The 27,377-nt window shown below is 44.1% G+C and overlaps 1 protein-coding gene across 3 annotated transcripts in view; it reads left to right on the top strand.

The window, feature by feature from the left end:
* ARL2BP (ARF like GTPase 2 binding protein) overlaps window positions 1–27,377 on the top strand; it is a 412,008-nt gene that overhangs the window by 381,488 nt on the left and 3,143 nt on the right. For all 3 annotated transcript variants that reach the window (XM_069653370.1, XM_069653353.1, XM_069653360.1), the window contains one exon: window positions 15,020–15,116. In XM_069653370.1, coding sequence (XP_069509471.1) covers window positions 15,020–15,116 — 97 coding nt within the window. The remainder of the gene's footprint in view (window positions 1–15,019; window positions 15,117–27,377) is intronic.

Genomic DNA, 27,377 nt, shown 5'->3' with positions numbered 1-27,377 from the left:
TTGGATGTGCTATGGATAGGCCTGATGATTCCTCGCGATTCTAAATTTTTAATAATCTCTGCCAATGATTCTAAACATGCCAGCGGTAGTCTATACTGGCGTACAAATACTGGACTTCTGCTACACCCTTCCGGAAGTGTGGCCACATGTAAATTAGTTAACCCGCAATCATAGGCTTCTTTTGCAAATACATCTTTAAATTCCATAAATATCTTCCTCAATTCATTTCTATCCTCATTGTTGTCACACGCATCCGCTAAGGAGATCTACTCTTCTACCATTTTGGAAAATTCTGGAAAATGTTCTGGTAGTAGAATCTCGGCGCTTTCCTCTAGCTGTGTGGCTATGTCTCTTTGTAAAGCTGCCACTTTTAAATGTTTTGTCATGTCAGCTTCCATTTCAATGGGCTGATTTTCCATTTCATTTTCACTTAAATCAAATGTTATACAACTCTCTTGATAACAGCACACTGTCTCACTTGAATCATAAGGGTACACAGAATTAATTTTAAATATTCCTTTGGGCTGAGAGTCCAGGTATTCTGGTAACTCACCCTTGTCATCTACAAACTTTTCAGGGATATTTCCAATCACTATGTTATTTAGATCTGCAGTATGTGATTTTTGTATGGCCATTCCTAATGGGGAGTTTTCCTCTAAGTGAATATCTTGACAACCCTTATTATTTACCATAATTCTTACAGGCCCTTCACCAATATCTACCAATGGAATGTATTCATAACCCAGGCCTTGCTGTCTTATGGATTCATTCAGGCACACAAATGCATCAGAGTCTTTCATCTGCTGTCCATTTTTGCATTTGTGTTATTGCAAACTGTTTTGTAAATGCAGGAATAATAGTATCTTTCCTCATTTGTAGTTCGATTGCATAAGGAACCAGTTGTGCACAATGATAAGCCCTTCTTTTGTCTTCAAATTCAGGTGCCGGCCCACCTAGGCGTGACCATATTTTTTGATTAAGGAAATCTAACACTATACACATTCTGTGCATGATGTCATTGCCCATGTAAAAATCATTTTGTGCTCCACTCACTATCCATACATTATGGTAAATAGTTTTCTGCCCAATGCTAATTTTAAGCATGCGTCTGCCTGCAATTCGGTTTTCAAAGTCTGGACTGTCCAACCCAGAAACATATTGGTTTTTAATCCTAAATTTCGGGATTTCCTCCCTCTCCATTATTTTTTGCAACAATTTCTCATTAATGAAGCTCCTCTCCTGTTCAAGCGCTAAAGTGGCTTTTATTGTTTTAAAACAGTCATTTATACCAACATGAACCCATGGTTGCTCATCTTCCATGTGTATTTCAGCAAGAGTGGTAATGTGTTTTTCTGAATCTGCTTTAGGAGCAATATTTTCTTTTAAATAAAAACGTAATGTGTGCTCATCTATGGCGGTCTGCCAATTTTTCCTTGGGTCCAAGTATATTTGTACATGTAGTTTTTCATTGTCGCTCTGCATTTTGTCTTGACACATTAATATAACAGTGACACTAGGTATGCAACTATTCTGGAGATATACCTCCACAGCATCATTTGTTTTGGCAACGGTGTGACATTCATTTATGTTGCTGTTTTGTGATTTTAGTTTCTTAGGTCTCAATGTTTTTTTGGTTAAGGACCACAGCACTCCATTCACCCCATCTATGAGAGGAGACAATCTTTTCAGGCAATCTGTCCCCATCAGAAATGGAATTTCACAAATAGATGTGATCAATACCTCTTGTTTCATTCTGTGCTTTCCTATTTTTATGTCCACCTCAGTTACACCTATGATGGGCACCTCCTCCCCATTAAAGTTATGCACTGGACTTTGATTTTCCTTCACTGTGATCTGATTCTGTGGGGATCTCCCTTCATTGATGCTCTTTACCAGCTCCTTGGACATAATTGTGGCCTGTGCGCCAGTGTCAATCATTGCAAATGTTTGGCATTTTTCTTCTACAGTGATGGGAGCATAATACCTGTCCTCAACTTCCTCTAACACACATAAGAAGTGTGAATTCTTACTGATTTCAGGACTCACCTTTCTCAGGCCTTTTTCACTTTTGGCTAAGCACATTGGTAAATGGAAAGACATTTTTCCCTCCTTTTTACCCATTTCTGCGCGAGAGACTTTATTCATTTCTCCATGTTCAGAGGTTTTTTGGAGTGTGGCCACGATTCGCCTATCCATCCAGGTATCATCAGGGGCCACATTACAACCCTCCAACTGAACATGTGTAACAGCATCATTCAGCAATCTGTCATTGTTTAATTCTGTGCATTTGTGATCATTTAGTGTGGTACCAGCCCTTTCAGCCTCATCAATGATATGTGGCTCAAAGAATTCTTCAGGTGATTGACTTGTACCCTCCTTTTGAGTATTTCCTTTTTCTGCCTGTGTTTGGTCATTGTTCTGAGTGTCCAGAGAAGAAATGATAGCATCCCCACTTACTCCCTGTTTACTGGTATTCCCCATGCATGAGTCATTTTTCTTAAATCTGTCTCTTTGTTCTCTTGGAGTTTCAGGTTTTCTTATTTCATTTGTTCAAATCTTCAATGTTTGATTTAGCTCTAGGTTAAACCGTACCTCTCTTTTAGAAGTATTTGCACTTTCTGTTACATGTTCATTTACTGGCATTTTCACTTTTAAATCATTAGACATCTCAGAGTCATTATGTGAAATTACATCAGAGCAATCTGTCTTTTTGGTACTGCAGGTATCATGAGTACTTAGTCACTTTTCAGAAGAAGCCCCCCGGTCATTGCTATGGCCATCAGCCCCCTCCTTTGATGACTGTTTTTGTGGTGTACAAAGCTTCCCTATTTGTTCAGCTAACATTTTCACTCGGGCCTCAAGGCAATGGAACCTTTCCATCTCTCTAGAATCCTCTCTCTGTGGCCTAGATCGATATTGGTTGCTTTCTCCCTGATTGGATCTATTCTGATACCTCTCAGGTGAGTGATTTCTATTAGGATAGTTTCTGAACTCTTGATTCATTTGTGGATGGGATGGGGTGCACCCATCCTTTGGTTGTAGTCCCCTGGTGGGGAATCATTGTACTGACGTGGAGTATAATTCATGTTCTGTCTCATGTCCTGTCTCTCACGTTGTGGGTACAGGCCCCTATGCTGATTCCCATTATCAGCAAATCGATCCACATATCAGGGTCTATCCTGATTACCATATATCATGGTGTTGGGATCAAATTTACTCTGTCCACAATGTCTGTTAGGGACCATCATTTCTTTGATCTAGATTTTGTCTCTGATTATGGTTCATACCTGACATATCAGGCCGATAGCCTGCCCGGGGCCTATCTCCTAAATACCTGGGACTGATGTAGCTCTCCCTATTACTAGGATCATGTGATTGAAACATTGGTGCAGAGTGTGATGACCTTTGTTGATTAACCCTTTGTTCAGGTGCCAAATTATTTTTACCTGGACTTTGAGCAGATTCAAGGGACATCTTGGCTGACCGGATTTCCATCACTGTTGCTGAGGGTTCTTTAGATTTAGGTCTAGTATCTTTCATTTTATCACTTTCTCTACCCTGACAATACCTCATATAGTTTTGTGCTTTGATGCACAATCCACTCAAGGGACTTGTCACGATCAAATTCACGAACCAATTGGGATATGATGTCTTTCTGTAGCCCATAGAAGTAGGTGGTTTTAAATTCATTAGAATTGGGGTCAAAAGATACATCAAAGCGAGAAAATGCTCTTTTTAAGTCTTGTAAAAACTGGCGAGGGGGATGTATTGGGCCCAGCAGTAAGTGTGTAAGAAACTTTCTTTGCCTCCTGTAATGACTGGAAAGGAGAAAAATGACGCCTAATTTCTTTTTCAAACTCCACCCATGTCATATTCTGCTTTTCATTTAATCCCCTTATGATGCTGGCCGTCGGAGCATCTAAAGTTAAATGAAAATATTGTCTGTACTGTTCCTTAGGTATCTGGAGTGCTTTAAAAATGTCATGAACCGCTTCTAAGTGATCCTCAATGTAGCATTCCCCTCCTTTTTTAAATGGTTTGATCAGAGCTTTAATAGATTTCATTATTTTTATGGGGTACTTGTTGCAATGCATGGAATTGCACTACTTGGTGACTCAATCCTGGTTCCAGGTGTATGGAATTGGTGGCGGCCCCCAATGGGAGTATCAAATCCCCGAAGGGCGCTGCAACCAAGTTCAGTCACCGGCCCAGTCACTGGAGCACTAGCTCTTTGGGTAGAAATAGAATTCACCTCCACTCCATTGAATGTAGTACCCTGCCGCCTCTCCTGGGACCTGGGAATGCACATTTGCTGTTCTGAGTCCTTGCACTTTTTAAGGAGCCTGTCTGCTTCATTTTGCAAATAGTTGTTTTCATTTCTCATTTTATTTATTACCTCCTGCATGTCGCACATTTGCATTTGGCATTCATTGCATTCTTTGTTTCTCTTGTCTCTTTCTTGAATCATTTTAGCCATTTCTTGCTCTGCACCTTGGAGATCACTTTCTTTTTCAAAATGTTCTTTTTGTAAAATCTGCATTTCTGAAACAATCTCATCTTTATCCTGTCTAATGTGATCCACTAAGGCTTTTAAGTGTACCAATTCCTGTTCACTGTCTTCAAACTGTTTCTTGCTTTTGGACAACTGAATATCAAAATCTCTACATTTTAATTGCATGTCTTTTTGGCATCCTTCTAATTCTGTTCTTAGCATCTCCTCTTTTTTACTTGCCCCATCTAAGTCAGTCTTTAACGCATTCGCAGGGACCTATTCAAAATAAACCATATTTTGGCGCATAGCTGTATTAAACAGTTTTTCTCTGCACTTTTATCGGCTGCGTTCAATAACCTTGTAAGGCAGACCTGAATTATGCTGCCTTCTGCAAAAATATTGTCTAGTTTTTCTTTTTGCACCTTACCCTGAAGGCGGTCATGCCATTCTGAGGTACTGTTTGATGACCACGTCCCATGTGCAAACAACTTTGCCTCTAAATATTGCACTAGGTCTGAGAATGTGGTTTCCCTTTGCGACATTCTGAAATTCGTTTTTGGTGACACACTGTTATTATGAAATGGGTTCCCTTTAATGTACAGATGGCAGTGTGAAACACACTTGCCATACCCAGTAGGTGCTCTATGATCACTTTCCCGGCCTGCAACGCACCATAAATATGTTGGGTATTTTGTATAGATTTGGGGCCTAGCAGTATTTTCTTACCGCCAAAATGAAAATAATTCAGTAATAATCACGCTTTGCATTCAGATTAGATTTGGTATATAGTACTACAGTATACATACATTATTTCAGCACACAGATACATTTAGTGGTATACATTATGTTGGTATGCGTTATTGGTGGTATTTCTGGTGAGCATAATTCCTTTGTTTTATATGTGGCCCCAATATCCAGAACCCCTTATTTTTGCTTAGTTTGTTTGTGTGATCACTAGAGGGGCCTCAGGCTTACATTTCAGGAACACCACATTTTCAATTGGAGTGCCACCATGGGCTGACCTCACTGATTTATCTACGGCAGCGAGCTAACATGTGGTATTCATCACCAACTTATCTACATCGGTGAACTATGTCCAGGGCCTCTCTTTCTGCTGACTCATGTACCTCCAGCACCAGGCTATTTCATTATGTTGTTATTCTGTTCCGTTCAGAAAACACACACTTATTGTAACGCTCACCTGATTCCCGTAGAGGCGCCGGTCTTGACTGGGCGTATACCCTATCTTCAAAGATGATGTGTAACACACGGCTGTCTCTTTGGGCTGGACCTCTGTGCACTGTATGTCTGACTCGAAGGGTAAGATGTCTGCAGATAGAAAATATGGGATTAATGAACTGGGTTATTGAATGTGTCTCTCTTCTTCCCTTTCTCTTCTCCTGTAGAACCCCAAAGGTTAACGCTCTCACCTTAGGTAAGTGAACGCCGTGCTCTCCATCTGCCTCGGGGCAGGGTGCTGTAACCAGTTTCTCCACTGGATAAGGGGAGCAGGCCTCTTGACTTCAGAGGACTGCTGTCCGTCGTTTACTGCACGAACGGTAAGTTTCGAGTAATTCTAATGTCTTTAAAAGTCTTTAGTAATGATGTCTCTTGTTTTGCAGGGTTCCGGCGATGGCGGATGACGGGCTGAAGTGAGTTGAAGATGGAGCCCGTGTGATGAATAGAAGCGCCTGGAAGCACGTAAGTAAGCGCTTGTTGCCTGCTTCACGATGCGCTCTAACTGTCTTTTTATTTTGCAGGTACAAGTTCGGAGCGGCTGCAGGGTGCCGGAATACCCACTGGGTTAGATGTGGAATGGAGTAATGGCACGTGAGTATTAAAGTTCCCCAATGTCTTTAAACGCACCTTGTTTTGTCTTTCAGATGCGGGATGCAGCGCCGAAGGCCTCCGGAGCGTGCAAAGAGTTGGTAAGCTTTTGTCTTTCAGATGCCGGAATGCAGTGCGAAGACCTCCGGAGCGCACGAAGAGTAGGTAAGCCTTTGTCTTTCAGATGCCGGAATGCAGTGCGAAGACCTCTGGAGCGCACGAAGAGTAGGTAAGCCTTTGTCTTTCAGATGCCGGAATGCAGTGCGAAGACCTCCGGAGCGCACGAAGAGTAGGTAAGCCTTTGTCTTTCAGATGCCGGAATGCAGCGCGAGGCGTTGGTGACAGCCGATGGACCAGGTAAGTGAAGCGCTGTGACTGAAGACCGTAATGCTAACCTGTTCTTTCTTGTCTTTATAGGTGTTGCTGAAGACTGGATTCAGGATGGTAAGCCTTTTTCCTTAGGCCCAGGATCAGATGCAGAAGACACGATGAGCGTTCTGCTGCAGAGGATGCAGAATAACGCAAAGCAAGATTCATCCATCGGGTGTGGTTTAAATAGCCTCCTGTAGTGCTTAGGCGTCTCCTTCCACAGCCACGCCTAGGTAAGAAAAGAGTTCCTGCTTTCCAGAAGAGTTCCAGTGTTCTGAACCTAGGGAGTGGCTCCTGCCCCACCCAACAGGAAAAGTAGTTCCAAACAGAAGAGGATCAGAGGCTCAACTGGCAGGCAAGTAAGCAGCATGGTCTGCTGCAGGTAAGTCCACCCAAGCATTATGAGCCCGGCGCTTCCAGCGCTGGGACTGGGCATATTTATGAGCCTGGTGCCACTGGCGCCAGGACTGGGTCCAAAAGGTCCCAATTGGGACTGGTTGGCACTCGGAACCTGGGTTATGGATCTGCTTCCAAGGGAGTTGGGAAAACCCTGACCTTTTGGAAGCAGAGATCATGACAGTACCCCCCCCTCAAGGCCCCTCCCAAACCGGGCTTCTCCGGGGGTTTTGGCTTGTCAGGAAATGTTCGGTGAAATCTTTTGATTAGGCGAGGAGCGTGGACATATTCAGCAGGTTCCCAGGATCTCTCTTGGGGGCCGTAGCCTTTCCAGTCAATTAGGTAAAATAGTTTAGATTTGGAGATCTTGGAGTCCAGAATGCTTTTGACTTCAAACTCGAGTTCTCCATCAACTAGGATGGGTTTTGGAGATTTAGTTAGTCGGGTTTGAGGTTGCACGGGTTTTAATAGAGAGACGTGGAAGGCCGGATGTATCTTCATGTGCGGGGGGAAGTCCAACTTGGCCGCTACTGGGTTTACTATGGTAGTGATGGAATAGGGACCAAGGTATCTTGGGTTGAATGTGCTTGGCCCTTTTAGAGGTAGATATTTGGTGGATAACCAGACTTGATCCCCTACTATTGATTGATATTGAGGGGCTTCCTTCCGATGTTGATCTGCTCCTTTCTTGTATTTTTCTTTAGCCCTTTGAAGGTGAGAAACAGCTTCCTTAAAGGCTTGGGTGATTGTAGAATGCAGGTAGTCTACTGCTGGTGTTTCAAGATCTTGGAGGGGATCCAACTCCGAGGTTCGAGGGTGACTGCCGTATAAAAGAAAAAACAGGGTTTTCCCAGTTCCCGAATGGACAGAGTTATTGTAGGCATATTCGGCTATCCAAAGGATGTCTTTCCAAGTTTTTTCAGTTTGTTGCAGCATGCAGCGTAAATACTGTTCCAGAGTTTGATTGGTCCTCTCGGTTTGTCCGTCGGTCTGAGGGTGGTGACTGGTCGATAGTCTCACATCAATTTGAGCCGACCGACAGCAACTTCGCCAAAAATGAGAAATAAATTGACTACCTTGATCCGAAATTAGAACCGAAGGAAAACCGTGCAGTCGGACAATGTTTTCGAGAAATTCTCGGGCCAGAGTTGCTGCTGTTGGCAAGCCTTTGAGCGGAATAAAATGCGCCATCTTGGAGAATAAGTCCACGATTACTAGAATCGTATTGTATCCGGAGCATGGAGGTAGATCGTGATGAAGTCCATAGAAAGCGTATGCCAAGGGCGAGGTGGGATGTCAATAGGGCGTAAGAGGCCTGCTGGTCTTTCCTTTTGACTCTTGTTTTGGGCGCATACTCCACAGGACATTATAAAGTCTCTGATATCTTTTTTCCAAGACGGCCACCAGAAGTAGCGCTTGATCTTTTCTGAGGTCTTGGCCATACCGGGATGTCCTTCCATTAAAGAATCGTGATAACAAGAGATTACTTTTTTCTGTAAATCTGTGCTGGGCAGGTATAATCAATCGTTCTTGGAAATACAATAAGTTGTCCTTTACTGCAAAGTCCTTTCCCTGCAGATGCCAATTCTGTATGTCTGCTGGAGTTACAAGTTGCCTGGCTTTATCCTTAAACTTCCGCTATGGATTGTGTGGCGATTACACCCAGAATTCTTTGTTCGGGAATGATTGGTACAGGTTTAGGGTTGATCAAGTGTTCTTCCACTCCCATCCGAGAAAGGGCATCAGCTTTACCGTTTTTTGTACCAGGTCGATAGGTAATTATGAAGTCAAACTCTGCAAAGAATAATGCCCAACGGAGTTGCCTAGAGGATTGGGCTTTTGCGGTTTTCAAATATTGCAGGTTTCGGTGATCCGTAATCACAGTAACGGTGTGTCGGGCCCCCAGCAGATAATGCCGCCAAGCCTTAAAGGCAGACTTGATAGCCAGAAGTTCCTTGTCAGTAATCGTGTAATTGATTTCAGGAGGCGAGAATTTGCGGGACCAAAATGCCACGGGATGCAACTGATTGGTTACCGGGTCCTTTTGTGATGGAACTGCCCCCATGGCAAGGCTTGAAGCATCAGTTTCCACGATGTAGGGGAGTTTGGGCGAGGGTGTTTTAAGATTGGTGCAGAGATAAATTTTAGTCTTCAAATCCTGGAAAGCTTGTTCCGCCTCGGTAGACCATTCAAAACGTTTGTTTTTCTTTAACAAGGCAGTGATGGGCTGGACTATTCGAGAAAATTCAGGGATAAACCTGTGGTAAAAGTTAGCGAAGCCTAACATGCTTTGCACACCTTTTACGGAGGATGGTGATGGCCATTTGAGAACTGCATCGACCTTCTTTGAATCCATACGCACTCCGCTAGGTGATAATATGAATCCCAAGAATTCAACTTCAGTCACGTTGAAAACACATTTTTCCAACTTAGCGAAAAGTTTGTGTTGACGCAATCTTTCGAGGACCATTTTCACGTGTTTCCGATGTTCAGATTCCGATGAAGAATAAACGAGGATGTCGTCAATGTAAACAACAACACACACATCTATGAGCTCTCTGAGGACATCGTTCATAAAATATTGAAAGGCGGCCAGGGCATTGCAAAGTCCGAAGGGCATGACCTGATATTCAAATAGCCCATATTTGGTGCGGAAGGCCGTCTTCCATTCATCGCCCTCCTTTACTCGTACCAAGTGGTAGGCTCCTCTAAGATCCAGCTTTGTATACATGCATGCTTTTCTGACTTGGTCCAGGAGTTCAGGGATCAAAGGTAACGGATATCTATTCTTGACAGTGATCTGGTTCAGGGAGCGATAATCTATACAGGTTCTAAGGTCTCCTTCCTTTTTTGGAACGAAGAACAAAGCTGAAGAAGCAGGGGACTTGGAAGGACGAATAAACCCATTTGCCAGGTATTGATCCAGGTATTGTCGAAGGTGAAGGTTCTCAGGCTCGGTGAGGGCATAAATTCTACTACAAGGAGGAGTAGATCCAGGTATCAGGTCTATCTGGCAGTCATAAAACCTATGAGGAGGTAGAGAGTTAGCCTGATCCTTCCGGAAAACATCTTGGTATTCTAGGTATTCGGGAGGTAACTGGGGAGTCTCTGAAGAAATTGCTGCCAGTGCAACACCAGGTGGAGGGTGACAAGTAGAGACACATTCTGGAAACTGGGCCGTTCTTGCCCGCCAATCGATCAGAGGATTGTGTTTCTCTAACCAAGGTATTCCTAGAATAATCTGTAACTGAGGAGCCTTGATCACATCGAATACGATCTTCTCATGGTGTCCATCTTGACTTACTAGCGTCACTTCTTGAGTGGTATGCGTTACTGGTCCGGAGGCTATCTCCGTTCCATCCACCGTAGTAATGACGTCCTTTACAGCCTTGGGACAAAGAGTTAGATTCATCCTCAAAACCATTTCATGATCCACATAATTGCCGATGGCACCGCTGTCGACGTAAGCTTCAATTGCATGTAATCGATCCGGATTATCAGGGCTAATGAGGACCATAGGTATCACGAAATGCGAGGTCACGGAACTGGTTTTCACGCTCGGCAAGAGGACCTCTATTCTTGTCGGGCGAGGTTGTTTCCCTGCTCAGAGTTTGTAACTTTGGTAACTGCAGCTCCTACTGCCTTCTTGGCAGGTTTCACCAAACAGTCTCGAAGAGAAGTGCCCTGAGGTTCCGCAATAGAGGCATAATTGCAACTGTTTTCTCCTTTCCCGCTCCTTTTGTGTTAGAGAGGACCTTTCAGGCCCCCTATTTGCATGGGTTCCCCGGAGTCTACTCCTTTGGAAGGAGTTGGCGGTTTGGAGAATACAGCATCAAACTTGGAACGATCGGCCTTCCTGTTCTGCAGTCTGTGATCTATTTGAACGACTAAGTCTTTATAGTCCGAACAATCTTGTGGGGGATTCACTACTTGGGCTAACACATCTTTGTGCTCTCCACGTAGACCTCTATAAAACAGCGTAATCCTTTTGTCCTCAGGCCATTGAGTTTCCACTATCAGTCTGTTGAAAGACGCAATATAAGCCAAAAGGTCTTGATTACCTTATCGCAACGAAAGAAGCTCATTGTCCAAGGCCTGCCCCTGTGAATGTCTTGCGAACAGTTTTTCCATACTGAGCTGAAAAGCTTGAAAATCATGGAGGACCGGATCATCTTGATTTACTAGAGGGATCGACCAGTCTTCCGCATTGCCACTAAGGTACGAAAGCACGAAAGCTACTTTAGCTTGATCAGTTGGAAAGGCTGCTGGCCGGCATAAGAAATGCAACCGGCACTGATTGATAAATACTGCAAACCTCTTTGGGTCACCAGAAAATCGTTCGGGCGGAGCCAGAGGTACATTCCCAGGTAGGTTGATATGCACTGGATTCATAGAGGATGTAGAAGGAAGATTTCCCCCAGATGCGGGTAACGGGGTCTGTCCGGCTTGTGACTGTAGCAATTGTCTAGCGAGATCATCTGTTCGCTCCTTGGAAATAATCAGTTCCCTTCTTAGAGCGTTCGTTTCCTGACGGGCTGCATGCACTTCTGCCCTTAGTTCCCCAAGTAACTGGGCTAGCTGGTCGGTATCTGAGGTTTCCATAGCGCCTGGACGGGAGTTTTGCGGTAGGCTTTGCGTTCTGTAACGCTCACCTGATTCCCGTAGAGGCGCCGGTCTTGACTGGGCGTATACCTTATCTTTAAAGGTGATGTGTAACACACGGCTGGCTCTTTGGGCTGGACCTCTGTGCACTGTATGTCTGACTCGAAGGGTAAGATGTCTGCAGATAGAAAATATGGGATTAATGAACTGGGTTATTGAATGTCTCTCTCTTCTTCTCTTTCTCTTCTCCTGTAGAACCCCAAAGGTTAACGCTCTCACCTTAGGTAAGTGAACGCCGTGCTCTACATCTGCCTCGGGGTAGGGTGCTGTAACCAGTTTCTCCACTGGATAAGGGGAGCAGGCCTCTTGACTTCAGAGGACTGCTGTCCGTCGTTTACTGCACGAACGGTAAGTTTCGAGTAATTCTAATGTCTTTAAAAGTCTTTAGTAATGATGTCTCTTGTTTTGCAGGGTTCTGGCGATGGCGGGTGACGGGCTGAAGTGAGTTGAAGATGGAGCCCGTGTGATGAATAGAAGCGCCTGGAAGCACGTAAGTAAGCGCTTGTTGCCTGCTTCACGATGCGCTCTAACTGTCTTTTTATTTTACAGGTACAAGTTCGGAGCGGCTGCAGGGTGCCGGAATACCCACTGGGTTAGATGTGGAAAGGAGTAATGGCACGTGAGTATTAAAGTTCCCCAATGTCTTTAAACGCACCTTGTTTTGTCTTTCAGATGCGGGATGCAGCGCCGAAGGCCTCCGGAGCGTGCGAAGAGTTGGTAAGCTTTTGTCTTTCAGATGCCGGAATGCAGTGCGAAGACCTCCGGAGCGCACGAAGAAGTAGGTAAGCCGTTGTCTTTCAGATGCCGGAATGCAGCGCGAGGCGTTGGTGAGAGCCGATGGACCAGGTAAGTGAAGCGCTGTGACTGAAGACCGTAATGCTAACCTGTTCTTTCTTGTCTTTATAGGTGTTGCTGAAGACTGAATTCAGGATGGTAAGCCTTTTTCCTTAGGCCCAGGATCAGATGCAGAAGACACGATGAGTGTTCTGCTGCAGAGGATGCAGAATAACGCAAAGCAAGATTCATCCATCGGGTGTGGTTTAAATAGCCTCCTGTAGTGCTTAGGTGTCTCCTTCCACAGCCACGCCTAGGTAAGAAAAGAGTTCCTGCTTTCCAGAAGAGTTCCAGTGTTCTGAACCTAGGGAGTGGCTCCTGCCCCACCCAACAGGAAAAGTAGTTCCAAACAGAAGAGGATCAGAGGCTCAACTGGCAGGCAAGTAAGCAGCATGGTCTGCTGCAGGTAAGTCCACCCAAGCATTATGAGCCCGGCGCTTCCAGCGCTGGGACTGGGCATATTTATGAGCCTGGTGCCACTGGCGCCAGGACTGGGTCCAAAAGGTCCCAATTGGGACTGGTTGGCACTCGGAACCTGGGTTATGGATCTGCTTCCAAGGGAGTTGGGAAAACCCTGACCTTTTGGAAGCAGAGATCATGACACTTATATACTGAATGGAATCATGCACACAGCTACCGCCAAGTCTTATTTTTAGCTACCTTAAAAAATGACAATTGCACTGTCTAAACCTCTCCCCATATTATCAGTACTGTAATGGTAGATGCACGAATAAAAGAGAAAAATAAAACACACTATCCGTCTGCTTTCAGATATTTTTGTGTATTATAAAAAATTGCATTTCAACACGATCTTACTCTTTTTACAGAAATAAATGGAAATTGCACAGTAACATTATCTGTAACAAAATGAGAAGAGAGCGGCGAGAACATATTCAATTTGCAACATTAAACATGTTGATAAAACACTGGAATTCTCTCTTCTACTCTGACTGAATAGTTTCGCACACATACACATTGCCCCCGCACTCTGCAATATAATTACCAAGCTTGTCCAGCATGTGAAATTCTTCGGCTGGTCGCCTTCTGGAAGTCCCTCTTAAATCACCCCAGCAAGGACGAGCATCTGCCGTCACTCAAACCGGGCTTATTGACTGGAATTCCCATCTCTGCAGCAGTGCACTGGGATCTGCTTTTTCAATCAGGAAACTCCCCAGCCACCAGCCAGGTCTTTCTCCCAGCTGTGTAAAATGTCTTCTCCCTCTCTTCTTCCCCGAGGTTCATTAGAAAAGCTCTATTACAGCCTACCAAATGAGTTCAACCAATGATATTCAATCATGTCCTACCCTCCTTCTCTTGAACAATGGCTTGGCTTATACAGTTGCAACTGTAACAAAACTGATTTCCTGCTTATTCGAGTCTTTTCTTCCTGCAAATACCGTGGACAGAGCACAGATAGAAGCAAAGAGAAAAAAATCTGGATGCGCGTTTAAAATGACTTTCAGAGCCTGTCATTTCCCATCTCATTTTGCACTGGAAAACACATTATATTATTAATGAGTTAGAATCGTTAGTATTGTTAATGAGGTTAGTTCATTAGTCCTCAAATGTGTCTCCTGCAACAGAGGAATTTCAGGTGAGAGAAAAAATATATGCTTTTAACTGTAAAAAAAAATAGCATTTTAGATGTAGAAATCGTTTTTGACTGAATAGCCTGTTTTCATTTACATGTCCATGTCACACTGGCAACACATGCCTTGCTGTACCGCATTATAGCAATGCACCAACCCATGCAGTGGTGCTGCATGTAAAAAGAAATTGCTAAATAATCTTACAGGACCCTAACAAAGTTCGCCCTAGAACTTCATGAACACCCACTGCATTTATTCAGCTGTCTTCCACTTTCTTCTCAAAGAGAGGCACCCTGTTTAATTTTGCATGTTCTGCTAACCAGATATTGTTTCATTATAAAGTTCTGTTTTAGTTGTAAACACTATTTTGGTTATTCAAGGCGTGATATCAAGTAAACTTCAGTCCAGATGCCACCTCACTTTAGTTTCAGTGGCCAATCGCTTGATGGTTTGCGACCAAAAGGAACCCATGCAGAGGACAGTCGCTAGTTTCACAGACAATATGGGCCGAAGGTACTTTTCATAGTACGCTGAGAATGAAAATGCTTTTTTTGCTGCTGCTTTAAATTAAATTTCCATTTGAATGCATTTTGGAAAACCCGAATTGCCCTTTGGAAATTCTCTCTCTCTCATTAACGCTTTAATCACCTTTTAAAGTCTATTCCTTCAGTTTGTACAGGAAATCTGGTTACTTTTGGTTTTAGATTATTTTAAATCACGCAAGTTGTACTTTTTCTTTGTTTTAAACAAATCTTATTATAAGGCACATTACACGCAGGGTTTACTCATGCTTCAGTGTTATTGTTGCTAAGATGTAACTGAAGGAGTCTTTTCTCAATTGCCTTTGCAGATTACATAAAGATGAGATGGCTGGAGACATATTTGACATGCTTCTCACGTTTACTGACTTTTTGGCGTTCAAAGAAATGTTTATTGACTACAGAGCTGTAAGTATCGGACTTAACTAGAATACGACTTCATATTTTGCTTTTCCGTTATGTTTAATCTCGTTACCATGTTGAAGACCTTTGATTGATTGGAGCTTGACTACACAGTGCGCATTAGGCCCCCATTTGCTGCTGTCCATCCTAAATTTGTTGTTTGTTTATTTATTTGTTTTGCACACCGGACCCTGAGGTAGCAGGGCACATGAGAACAAGTGGGTTTACAGCTTAGTTACAGAGATTACACATTAAGAACATGGCACCACAGGGTGAGACAGTAACGGGACATACGATGCATAACAATCATCATAGAGCTAGCTTTACATAGTGGCAGGTCAGTCTCCATCAGGTACAGAACATGTGGTGGGTACATAGGAAAGTGCAGTTTACATATCATTCTCAATGAGCCATTTTATTGTATTCTGTCTGAATTTGTAGAACGTTTGGTCAGATCTAAGTGCATGGGGTAGGGAGTTCCATAATTGAGCTGCCTTAACTGGGAAGCTGAATCCTCCAATGGTGGTTAGTTTGAATTTGGGCACTAAAAGGCCTTTGGGGCTAACTGTTCTAGTAGGTCTGGTAGGGTTTTTTCTATTGAATCGTTCTGTTAGGTATCGGGGGGGCTTTATTGTTTAAGCATTTGTGGATGAGGGATGCAACTTTGAGGATGATTTTTTTTCTTGGGTAGATAGCCATTTGTATTTCCGTCTTATTTCGGAGATATCTGCTCTTCTGGGGATGCTTAGGGCCGTTCTAAGAGCATTGTTTTGGAGCACTTGTATTCTATTGATTATTTGTTTAGTAGACCCTATGTAAAGGGAGTTGCAATAATCTAATTTTGATAAGATAAGGGCTCTGACTAGGATAAGACAACTGTCATCTGATAAGAATGGTTTCCTGGCTCGTATTAATTTACATGTATAGGCCGAGGATGAGGCCAGTGAATTCACCTGTTTGGTGAGGGAAAGGGTCGAGTCAAGGTAAAAACCTAGGGTTTTTACTTCTTTGGCGACCATAATAGTGTTCCCATCGATTATGAATGCTGAATGGTTTTGGTTAAGTTTAGAGATGCGCGCTGCAGTGCCCATGATGATGAGCTCTGTTTTGTCATCGTTTAAACATAGGCCGTGGTTGGCCATCCATGCCTGCACGATGCTATAGATTCAATTCACCAAAGCTAGATCTTCTCTGTAATCCCCGGTAAGTGGTAGGAGAATCTGAGTGTCGTCTGCATAGTTGGTGTAGGTGACACCCAGATTGTCAAGATCGTCAAAGAGTGGCTTGGTGAAAATATTGTAGAGCGTTGGCGAGACAAAGATCCCTGGGGCACTCCACAGGTGATGGGTATTGAGTCTGCTGCCGCTGAGGGGGAGAACACTCTCATAGTCCTGTCACTAAGGAATGGCCTCCCCTGAGAAGTGGGCTGCAGTGTCCAAGTGGTTGCACAGGACTCTATGGTCCACCAGGTCAAAGGCGGCTGAGAGGTCTAGTAGGAGGAGGATAGCTAATTTACCCTCGTCTCTAAGTGAGTCAATTTGGGCCTTAAGGTCAATAAGGGCAGTCTCTGTGCCATGTTGCGGTCGGAAACCAGATTGCTGGTTCACCTCAAGGAAGTTCTGAATTTGGGTATAGGCTACCTTGTCTAGTATCTTTAGTAAGAAAGGCACCGTGGTGATGGGCCTGTAGTTTGTGGGAATGTTGGGGTCCAGTGTTTGTTTTTTCAGAAGGGGGAGTACCCAAGATTCCTTTAAGTTACGTGGAATAGTGCCCGTAGTAAAGGAGGCATTGATAAGTTTGGTGATGAAGGGAGCTAGATCTCTAGCAGCGTCCTTGATCAGTTATGCTGGGCATTGGTCACCTTTACAATTGATGGTTTAAGACTCAGAATGGCTTTCTCTACCTCGATCACTGAGACCTTAGAGAATTTGAATTGGGTGGAATCTTTGGGTATGGGTGTGGAGGTTTTGTTCAAGGGAGTTTGGTTCAGGGCTGATAGTGAGGCTTTTTTTAAAGCAATTTTGGTTTGGAGATTGGACACTTAGTTGGTTTGTGCCAGCTGTATGTCTGTGCACCAGGTTTTATCTTTGATGGAGTCATCCTGTACTATGATAGGAGTTTCTAGTTATTTTAGGATGGAGAAGAGCTCCTTCATGCTGGAATTGGCTTGGGTAATCCTGTTATTATAGGTTTCTTGTTTGGCCAGGATGATATCCTTTTTGTATTGTGTTGAGATGTTTATTAGATTGGTTTTGTTTTCTGCAGTGGGATGTAAGTTCCATGCCTTTTCATATTTTCTTTTCTGGGGGGGGTGTAAACCAGGAGTTCAGGTGCTTTTTTGGTTTACTATTCCTAAGTTTGAGCGGCGCACTGCTGTCGAGAGCAAGGGTCATATCATTATTGAATTCCTCCACTAGAAGGCTCGGATCAACGTAGTCAGGTAGGCAGTTAAGTTTGGGTAGGATAAGTGGCAGAATTGTATCTGCCGTAATATTTTTCTTATTTCTGGTTAAAGTGGCTGTGGCGAGGGGTGGTGTTAGAGCTATGGGTCTTTTAGTGTTAATTGTAAAGGAGATTAAATGGTGGTCTGTCCAGATTTGGGGGGGCAATAGTTAAGATGGATAGATTGCAGTTGTGGCTGGCAATCCAGTCAAGGGTTCTCCCTTTGGAATGGGTGGATACATTTACTTTCTGCGTGAAGCCTAATTCTGTTAGGGTATTGGCTACATCAGTGGCCTGCTGATCATTGATATCATTATACCCTAGGTTAAAATCTCCTAGCACAAGGGTTTGTGAGGAATTTTGTAACTTCTCAGAGATAACAGTGGTGATATCTTCATTGAATGTACTGATAGGGGCTGGGGGTCTGTAGGAGAGGTGAATGTTTAATGTTTGAGAATGGGCAGTAGGTAGTTTGATAGAAAGAGACTCACAGGAATTAAGGTTAGGTGTGGAAATGATTCTCATGGAGAGATTAGTTTTGGCGATAATCGCTATTCCTCCACCTCGTGCGTTTAGTCTATCAGCTCTAAGGATAGTGTAGTTGTCAGGGACTGCTAAAGTTAGTGCGGGGCCTGCTGCTTCGTGGAGCCATGATTCAGTAATGGCGAGGAAGTCAAGATCATTTTCTAGGAGGACGTCTGCTATGTCTGTAGCATGAGCGACTAATGATCTGGCATTGATTAGGGCAGCTTTTAGGTCAGGGTCTGGCTGTACCGTGAGAGGCGGGTTGGCAGTGGGCTTATTTCTTTTAGGATAGGTTTGCAGCTTAGAAGAGCAGTAGTTTCCAGAGGTGGGAGTAGTTTAGGTCGAAGGTGACTCAGTTTGATATTCTATTTATTGATAGGTTCGAATATTTTAGGTAGGCGTGCCCGGAGTCTGTAGTTTCTCTGTACTATATTGCAAGGGAGTTTGGAGATAAATTGTGTGTGGGCATCTGGGCCCTCTAGGGGCAGAGTTGTTAGCATGGTGATGTATACAATATAACTATCAGGTTGGTGAGAGTTCGAAGGGCTGGGTTGGGCAGGTACGAGTACATAATGTTGTTGCTAGTCAAACTTGGGCTTATTTCCTGCATCAATCAAGTATAGGCCAGCTTTCGGCTAAGTATTTGGCAAAGTGAGCTAGGTATTACGGAGAATACACTAAATGCTGCAGTTGAATACTAGGCAGAGTGGGCTAAGGTACAGTGATCAGATATTAGGCAGAGTAGGCTTGGTGTAGTATTCGAGGTATTAGGCGAGATAGGCTGCGTACAACGATCAAGTATTAGGTAAGGTGGCAAAGTACAGTGACCATACAATGGTATTAGACAGAGTAGGCTAAATGCCGCGATAGAGTGCTGCTATATATGGTGTGGCGCCTTCTACATTAGCACTAGAGTCTGAGACACAACAGTTGAAATGCATTGGTAGTAGCACACCTAGATTCGAGATTTGCACTAGAGTCTGAGACACAACAGTTACAATGTTACAGTTAACAGTTACAGTGCATAGGTAATATGCCTCGGTTCAAGTGTAGCATTCGGGCCTGAGACAGAGCATTTCGAATACCTAAATGATAAACACCTGGAATCAGCTATAATACTAGTAGTAGCACATCTAGATTGGAAGTTAGCACTGAAGTATAAGCACAGCAACTACAATGCATAGTTAATATTGCACCAGGATTCAATTATGGCGTAAAGGCTGCCGTATAGTGGTTCACATACATGTGGCCTGAGTATGGTTGTAGTATAGTTGGGAAGTAGGGGCGCAGGCCAAGCAGAGCAGCGTAGTGCAACACAAGATGCTGGCAAGGGACAAAGTTTTAAGTCAGTCTGGAAGCGTGGGTTGACTAACTGATCACACGTGTGGCCTAGGTGCATATGAACCTTGCTGAGTTGTATACGGGTGATAGGCTGAGCACAGTAAGGCACTTACCACTGAAGTCCAAAGCAGTCAGCGGAGAATCGGGCATCGTTTGTGGCTCCTGGCTCCTTCGGCTCCCGACAGGCTCCAGATAGGAAGCCTTGAGGTCGGCCTTAGGGGCATGCCGGCGTTCGCCTGCCAGCAATTGTGGTAGGCTTAAGGCGGAGTGCAGGGCCAATCGGATCAGGCCTGCAGCAGAGGTAGTGGGCTGATGCCCCACGACAAAATGCCAGCGGCCATCTTGGACATGGCAAAGCCTCCTCGAGGCTAGTGGTGGCAACTGTAGATGCTGGAAGGGCTCGGCAGCCGTTGTAGGTGCTGCGTTGGGGATGCACGGTGTAGCTTTGTGCAAAATAAGGATCTTAATGCAAAATTAAATTTGCTTGTGGCGGCAGGGTGGACATCGGGATGCGGGCGTCTGTGGAGCAATGGGCTTCTTCCTCGCCTCACCTGGGCCGAGGGCAGCACTGCTCCGGCAGTGGGGAGGGGGGTCCTCAGCCTCCTGGCTCTTGCTCGGAAGTGTTCTTTAGGCACCACTTACGCTGCACGTTGAACTAAAAGTAATGTATTTGATTCTGCCTAGGTATTAGACGATGATAGAGAAAACTAACAGGGCGTTGCCTGCTCTGTAGTTTTACTTTTGAAAATGGCAGTTGAAACTCATTTTGTTTTCAGTCTTCTTAAAGTTGATGTGCAAGTCTGCCCTATCCTGTTTGTTTGTACTGTAGTGGTTTCTGTGAGACTAAACCTATGTTGGTGTGTTTCGCTACGAATCTGTTATAATGAATGGACTGAAATGTACTCCTGGGATATTTCGCCAGTATTGATCTTCTGTATGTGTCGAAAATGCACGCTTCCAGTTTAGGATCCTTCTACAATTTATTTGCTAGAAGCTGCATTTCAATTGTAAGAGTAAAATTGCGACACAGGACCCATTGCTCTGCTTCCTGTCGTTGGAAACCGTACTAGTGCAGGAGCCCATGTCAGAAAACGGATCTTTTCTCTGGCAAGAACGCATTTATCCCCTTCTAAATTTGTCTTTCTTATTACCTATTTTTATAAGTGTTTTTCCTTTAGATGTGCAAGACTTTGCCTCACAGGATTTATTTTCAATTTTAAAATAGTAATTTTAATTCTAATTGTCTTTGGTACTAGTTTTCCTTTTGCCTCTTTACTGTTGAGTCTCATGCCATATGTTATAGGTTTTAAGCCAAAGCCTTTGTCTGGAGTATGTGTTTTCTTGGTGCCCAACCCGCATTTAGCTTGCTGTATTTGCTTGTGCAATCCCATCTTCTGTGCTAAATTTGCTCCTCAGTTCCTCAAGAGCCCGCTCCAACCTATGCAGTCTAAAGGAAGAGGCCGGTACCTGAAGCGAAGGTGGTATTCATCCTCAACTGATGGAATTTTACCCTTGGGGTGAAGGAAATCTGTTCTGGTCTCCATGTGGGTGGCTGAAGGGTCTGTTGGTATCAGGCCAAACACTGTTAGTCCAACTTGTGGACATCCTGGGGGACTGTTCAGGCGTTGTTTGTGTTAAAGGCTCATCCTGCTCTCCCTGTTACCAGTGCTCATTCACGCCACCTCCTGCATTCCAGGCACTCTGACACAAATAGTACACAAGAGACCAGAAGTGGGGTGGAAAGCGCTGTAATGCAAACACACACCAGTGCATAGGATGGCTGCATTCTGCTCTGCCCCTCCCAACCCTGGCTCATCCTTATGTACAATGGAGAAGCTAGATCTATTCTCCACCCATTAACAGCACGTATCATAACAAACAGGTCATTTCACCGAACAGGGGGAAGAAAGTACATTTTGTAACTGCAGGCTGTTTCTGAGAGCAGCCTCTGGTAGCCTTGGGATTTGAGCCAGCACTGTCATCACTGTGTACTTCTCAGGAGGGGCTGTTCATGCCGGTCTCTGAGACCTCACAGCATTCCACAGCTCAGCTGTTCTGTGCTCTGCTCTGCGACGTCACTTACCATGGATGTTCCGTTGTTAGGCCAGTCCTTTTGTATCCAATGAATCTCAAAGAAACCAAAAGAAAGTTCAGAATCAGAAATGTAACCGTTTGTTCCAAACCTTCAGGCTTGGAAGTACCCAATGTGCATGGTGTCACTAGTAATCCTTTGGCATGGATTCTCTTTCTCAGAGAGATGATCCAGCAGGGAAAATCAGTCATGATTCCAACCATAGAACCAAAGGTGCCCCTTTACACCCACAGGTACCGTAAACTATTTCATCCCAAAAGAAGAAATACCATAAGGAGACACTGAATACCAAGGAAGCCCTATTGGTCCCTTTGCAGTACATGGACGTTTATATATTAGTATTGCTCTTGGTTCCAAGATCAGTACATTGAGAACCACTAAATGTGGTATTAATAAAACCTGTTACTACAGCATTTAGAAACATGAGGTCGGTGTGAAGCGCAATATTATGTGCTTTTTTAAAATCTATTTATATTATAATTATTTGGGCTTTATTTTGTGTTGGCCATCAAATCAAAAGTAAAACTCAGTGTAAGCAGTCTGGGGTGCTACCAGTTCTCCCTTTTCTGATTTTATTCCTCATGTCCTGTCTGTAGATCAGCTGTGAATGTATGTGTTTATTTTGACCTGCAAACAAGTTTATTATTACAGAATGTTAAATATAAATGTTAACGTTTTTGTGTGAATGTGGTGTTTTGTTTAATGATCTACGCGAATATGCCCAGTCGACACCATGCATGGCTTTCAGCAATTTGTTGTGCACATCTTTCGCACGTAACTGGCTGCAGGCCATGCCCAATGGACGCTATGCTCACGTTAAGGCCTTTGGCCATGGCCCGACCACCTCAGAGACTGTGCCCATGTCATGCCATTTCCTGGCCAACGAGACAGGGCATAGCCTTTAGTTATGCTCCAGGAACTTCAGAGTGCCTCCATATGCCCACAGGACATGGCCTGCATTCCCAGTGGACACTGTACCCAGACCACGGCATTAGACCATGTCCCAGGCACCATAAACACGTCTGAAGCCATGCCACAACCACCGTGAACACACCAACAGTGCTAACTGGGCATGGACACTGTGCCTTCGATAATGTCAGGAGCACCATAAATACATTCAAAGTCCCCAATAGGCATATAGCCTGTGGCCATTCCCAGCAGAAACTCTGATTTGCCAGAGGCTTCAGGAAAACATCCACATAGTGACTGGCACATGACCCGTCAGCACTGTGCCTAGGGCTTGGACTTTGACTTTGCCCCTGGCACTGCAGTCCCAACAACAGTGACGTGTGGTCATGCACAATTTATACTGTGCATGGAGGAGAGCCTTGAGCATGGGCGTAATTATAGGGGGGGACAGAGGGTTTGGTCCCCTCCAACTTCTGTGGAATGCCTTTTAGTCCCCCCCATCTTTTGGAGGGAGGGAATGGGGGGTCCTCACGTTGCTCTGTATCAACAGAGCATTCAAATGTGGGTCATAAGGCACTGATGGGAGGGAGGGGGTACTATTAGCAGGGACTTTTGTCCCTTTAGAAATGTGAATGGGAGGGAGTGATCAGAAGTGAGGAGGGTGCATAATGTTGCATGCTTCATGAAATAATGACTATGCTTTCAAAAAACAGGGATTTGTCAGGCTCACTTTAATCTACATGTTGCTATTATTATTTAAGCCATACTCCCATTACTCAACAGATTTCTATGACAATGAATATAGTGTATGGTTAGTTTACTATGAAAGGCTAGTTTATTATGTAATGTGGTTTGTTTCCAAGGCATTGCTATAAATAATTATTTAAGCACATGAAATGTAAAGCAAACCCTTAATAAATCTCTATATTAACTAAACCTGGAAATATGTGCGCGGTCGCTTACATTGTCCACATCCCAGTTTCACCATTTAACCAAGTGTGTGATCCTGAACAAATCATTTAATCACAGTGTGCCGTTTCTGCAGCTCTGCAAGGGATTGGCATTCACTTCAAAGCTTATGTTAATATATCATGGTATTATAATGGAAAAGCCTAATGACTATAGAGTTGCTCCACATATAACTATAGTGCAATTTAGGTATTTTGCACCACAAAGTTATTTGTCACTTGGCTTATTTATGGCAACTTATTCTAAAGTCACTTCCATGGTGCCTCCAAGTATCAAAGACTGATGATGCGCCTTTCAATGTCCTTTTCTGTGAAGTCATTTCTTTTGGTGCAATCCATATAATAATTAGGAAGTTTGCATGTATTTTGCTTCAGAGGGCTTGGACAGAGTTCTAATAGATGAGTTTTGTGCATCTTGAATGATCCTGCAGTTTTATTGTTTTTGTTGTGTGTTAAAATGCCATCTTCCACTATTGTTTCCAAAAAAAGTAGATTGGGCCAGGGGTGTGCGGTTTGGGAGGGCCAATTCGACCATGTGGAATTCCACACACTGCATTTTGGTGCTCACTCCCCTCCCACACACCCCACACACACACTCTTACAATGCTGGATACTCCCCTGCTTAGTTTGGTAAGTGAAGCAGTTTTGGTAAGTGAAGCAGTTTTTGGTGGCCTGTAACCTGAACCATGACACTCATTTACTCATTTGCACCAAACCGTCCTTAAAAAGTGTCTGCAAAACTCGAAATACTTTTTGCCAGTTTGGTGAAGATTATTTTTGGTGGCAGGGGAAGGGCTCTTAAACGTGTGCTTTTAACACAAAATCCCATATGGTTCCTTTTATGCACAGAGAGCAAAAACTGCTTAACAAAAGTTCACCATGTTTGGAAGGCGTATAGCACTCCACTTCATTTCACAGAATTTGCAGAGTACGACAGTTTTGGGTCACAGGTTTTCTCAGCTTGACTCTTTCCACTCTACTTGGGGAGGGTGCACCTTTCGCCAACTTCATTTTGAAATTAGGATGGTGGTGCTTTAGTAGCATCTGAAAAGTGGCAGGACTAATTTTAGAGGCGTTGTAGAGCTGTGGCTTGCCACAGAGAATGCACCATTTGTTATTGTTTGTGTGTCTTCATACATGGGGCCTTAATGTGTACTGGGAGCTCTGCTCACATTGTCCAGTATGACACGCTCCCTCACTAGTGTCAGCCAGCAGCCCAGCCCCCCAACAAACAAACACAAACACAATTAAAAATTATTAAAAAAACAAAACAAAGTACCCCTGCTCTGCTTTCAAATGCCACCGGGCCACGTCTCATGTAACATCGACCTCGCACTCACGCACCTCCAGACGCAGGGCATCCCACTGCCCTGAATGTGACGATTGTGGCCCCCCTGCACCTCCAGACAGAAACCAGCAAGCTGAATGAGCTTCCTAGTTCCTGTCTGTGTGTCGCATGAACACAAAGCCGGAAAGCGATTCTCTGCGCTGCGGCCCCTGGAAGTGCTGCTGCTAGTGTGGCAGCACAGGCGCCAGGCCCTGCAACACCCAGTTCAGCACCCTGGCTGCTGACTTTGAGTCAGGCCGGATAGGGTGAGGGACCTGACATACGTCGATGGTAGTTTTGGAGATGATTCCTGACAGGACGCTTCAAGTATCAAATCTGGTAATGCATCAAGAATTGAATAGCCTTGAAAAAGACATGTCGAAACACGTGTTAGCTGGTCTTTTGCACAAGAAAATAAACTGGACTTAACAAGCCCACTTAAGACTATATGACTTTTAACTCAAGCGTTACTGAAACGGAATAATCTTTTGTAAAACATGTTGTAGAGCTGCATTTACCAAGCGAGAAGTGTGAGGGATTTTCTTCTTTCTATTGGAATTAAGTTTGTGAATGTTATGTTGTGTCGCTGGGTGCATGGCAGGCCGGCTGAAGATGTGTGTGGGGCCAATTGAATTTAAAAAATATGCCACCAGTCTTATGAAAGTTATAAAAGAGCGTCAACAATGGACTCTTCAGGTGTAGTTTAGTGTTATCCCTCAAAGATTTTGGTTGTTTGACCAAGTTACAAAATCACGGCGGAATTGACCATTGTCATTTTAGCTGCAAATACGTTTAAACAAACCCATGTCCCCCCAAACTGCCAGTACACCCATAACCCCCTACTTACCTTTTCTCCATCAGCCGCCTCTCCTGTACCCTGCAGCGTCAGATCCATCTATACATCTAACGCAGGTTGGATCTGACGCTTGCAAGGTCCCTTTTTCCTCCTTTTTTTGTTGCGTCCCCTGCCACTAATGCTGAGGAAGTGGGGGACACCCCTGCAACCGCCAAAGCCAAAAATACCTAACATGGGGAGCGGGGATACCCCACGCAACCACAGCTCTTCATGTTCGGTATCTTCGGCTTCAAACTAAGGGTGGTGACCGAATTCAGTTAAATCTACCATTCGACCAAATTCTTTCAAACAATTTGTCTGAAACGATCCATAAGAGCCACCATTCGACCTCCCTCCACCCCGCCTCTGTCCCCCCCAACATTTTCAGCAAAGTTACTCCACTGGCCTTGAGCCATGCTTTAATGCCACCATTTCCCCCACCATGGGAAGGAAATTCACAAAACTTTCCAAAAAGAATCCGACTGGGCAGAGCTTCTGAAAGGTTTTATGTTCCAGCCGCAGGGGCAGAATTCAAAGAGAAATGTACTCCTTGTAACTTTACTTCCTCTCTGCATAGAATATTACAAACCTTCTCCAAAATAGTGGCTGTGTATGCATTCTGTAAAGTATTATGCATTTCTGTCCACAGGGGCCAACATTTTAAGCCTCCCAAAATTGACTGTTTTGGTTCATTTTTCACTGTGGTTGTCAGGAGATGCAGTCATTTTAATAGCCGTGTCCCCTTAGATCAGTGGACCCGACCACAAGTCTGTGAACCTTGCTTCCAGATTTAGCGATTTTGTTTTTTTTCTAGAAGTGGATTTTTTACACCCATTTGCTGCACGCCCTTGCCATCTCCAGAGTCAGGGCATGCCCCAGGAGGAGCGGTTATATCCCAATTTTAAATGTTTTTTTCAGCAAATGATCTTGATCCAAGATGTGGCCACGCACATATATAAAGCCTGGTTTAAGCCAGTCACATTGCTTGATTATGATTAATTTGATCTGCAAATTATCCTCGAGGACCCAGGTTTCTCTTCCTCGATTTTGCAAATTTAAGGCCGTTGTCGCATATTTGTGGAAAAAAGTGTTGGATGGATTTCAACCAAACCGGTTGATTGCAAAGTATTACCAGATGTGCCCACTTCTTGCACAGGTCTGTCCAGAAACTACAGCTGTTTTTGCTATATACGAGGAAAACTGGCCTATGATAAATTGCATGGGAAATGCACTTTTTGGGAAACCTCCATTAGAACTCTTTTCAATGGTAATTAACATAACTTTTGAAAGCAATTCAGAGGTGGCTGTATTTTTTCTTTTCTTTTGACATTTCTGTGAAATTCATCAAACACAAAAAACGGTATAAGCACTTGAAATGATGCTCTTACAATGGAGAGTTTATATACAGCCACTTTTTCCATGAATTGTTTTTAAGCAGATAGGCGTGTATGAGGGTATTTTCACTTCACAAAAACACCAGTGATGGAGCCATTAATGTTGGCTTTAGTGTGGGCAGTATATACCTGTTTAGTACTGCACAGGTAGCTTTTAGCACTGCATCCATGTGTACTCGCACAAACAAGCCCCATCACCACACAACTGCCACATCATTTCGCTACGCACAAAAAGCACATCAGGACTTCCACAACTCAAGCACTACACATGCTCGAACACATACACAGATCTACGTATACCACTCAAGAACTCCTTACAGACAGCCCCCAGATCCCTCTCCGCACACATGCATGCACCCTACCCACTGGACCGACACACAACTCCACCAGCACTCCTCTGCACACCGACATCACCTCGTGCACTGTCCTCCATA

Source organism: Ambystoma mexicanum, chromosome 1p (genome assembly GCF_040938575.1).
Source record: "Ambystoma mexicanum isolate Mex_15411 chromosome 1p, UKY_AmexF1_1, whole genome shotgun sequence".
Taxonomy (NCBI): domain Eukaryota; kingdom Metazoa; phylum Chordata; class Amphibia; order Caudata; family Ambystomatidae; genus Ambystoma; species Ambystoma mexicanum.
This window is presented reverse-complemented; position numbering and strand designations above follow the sequence as displayed.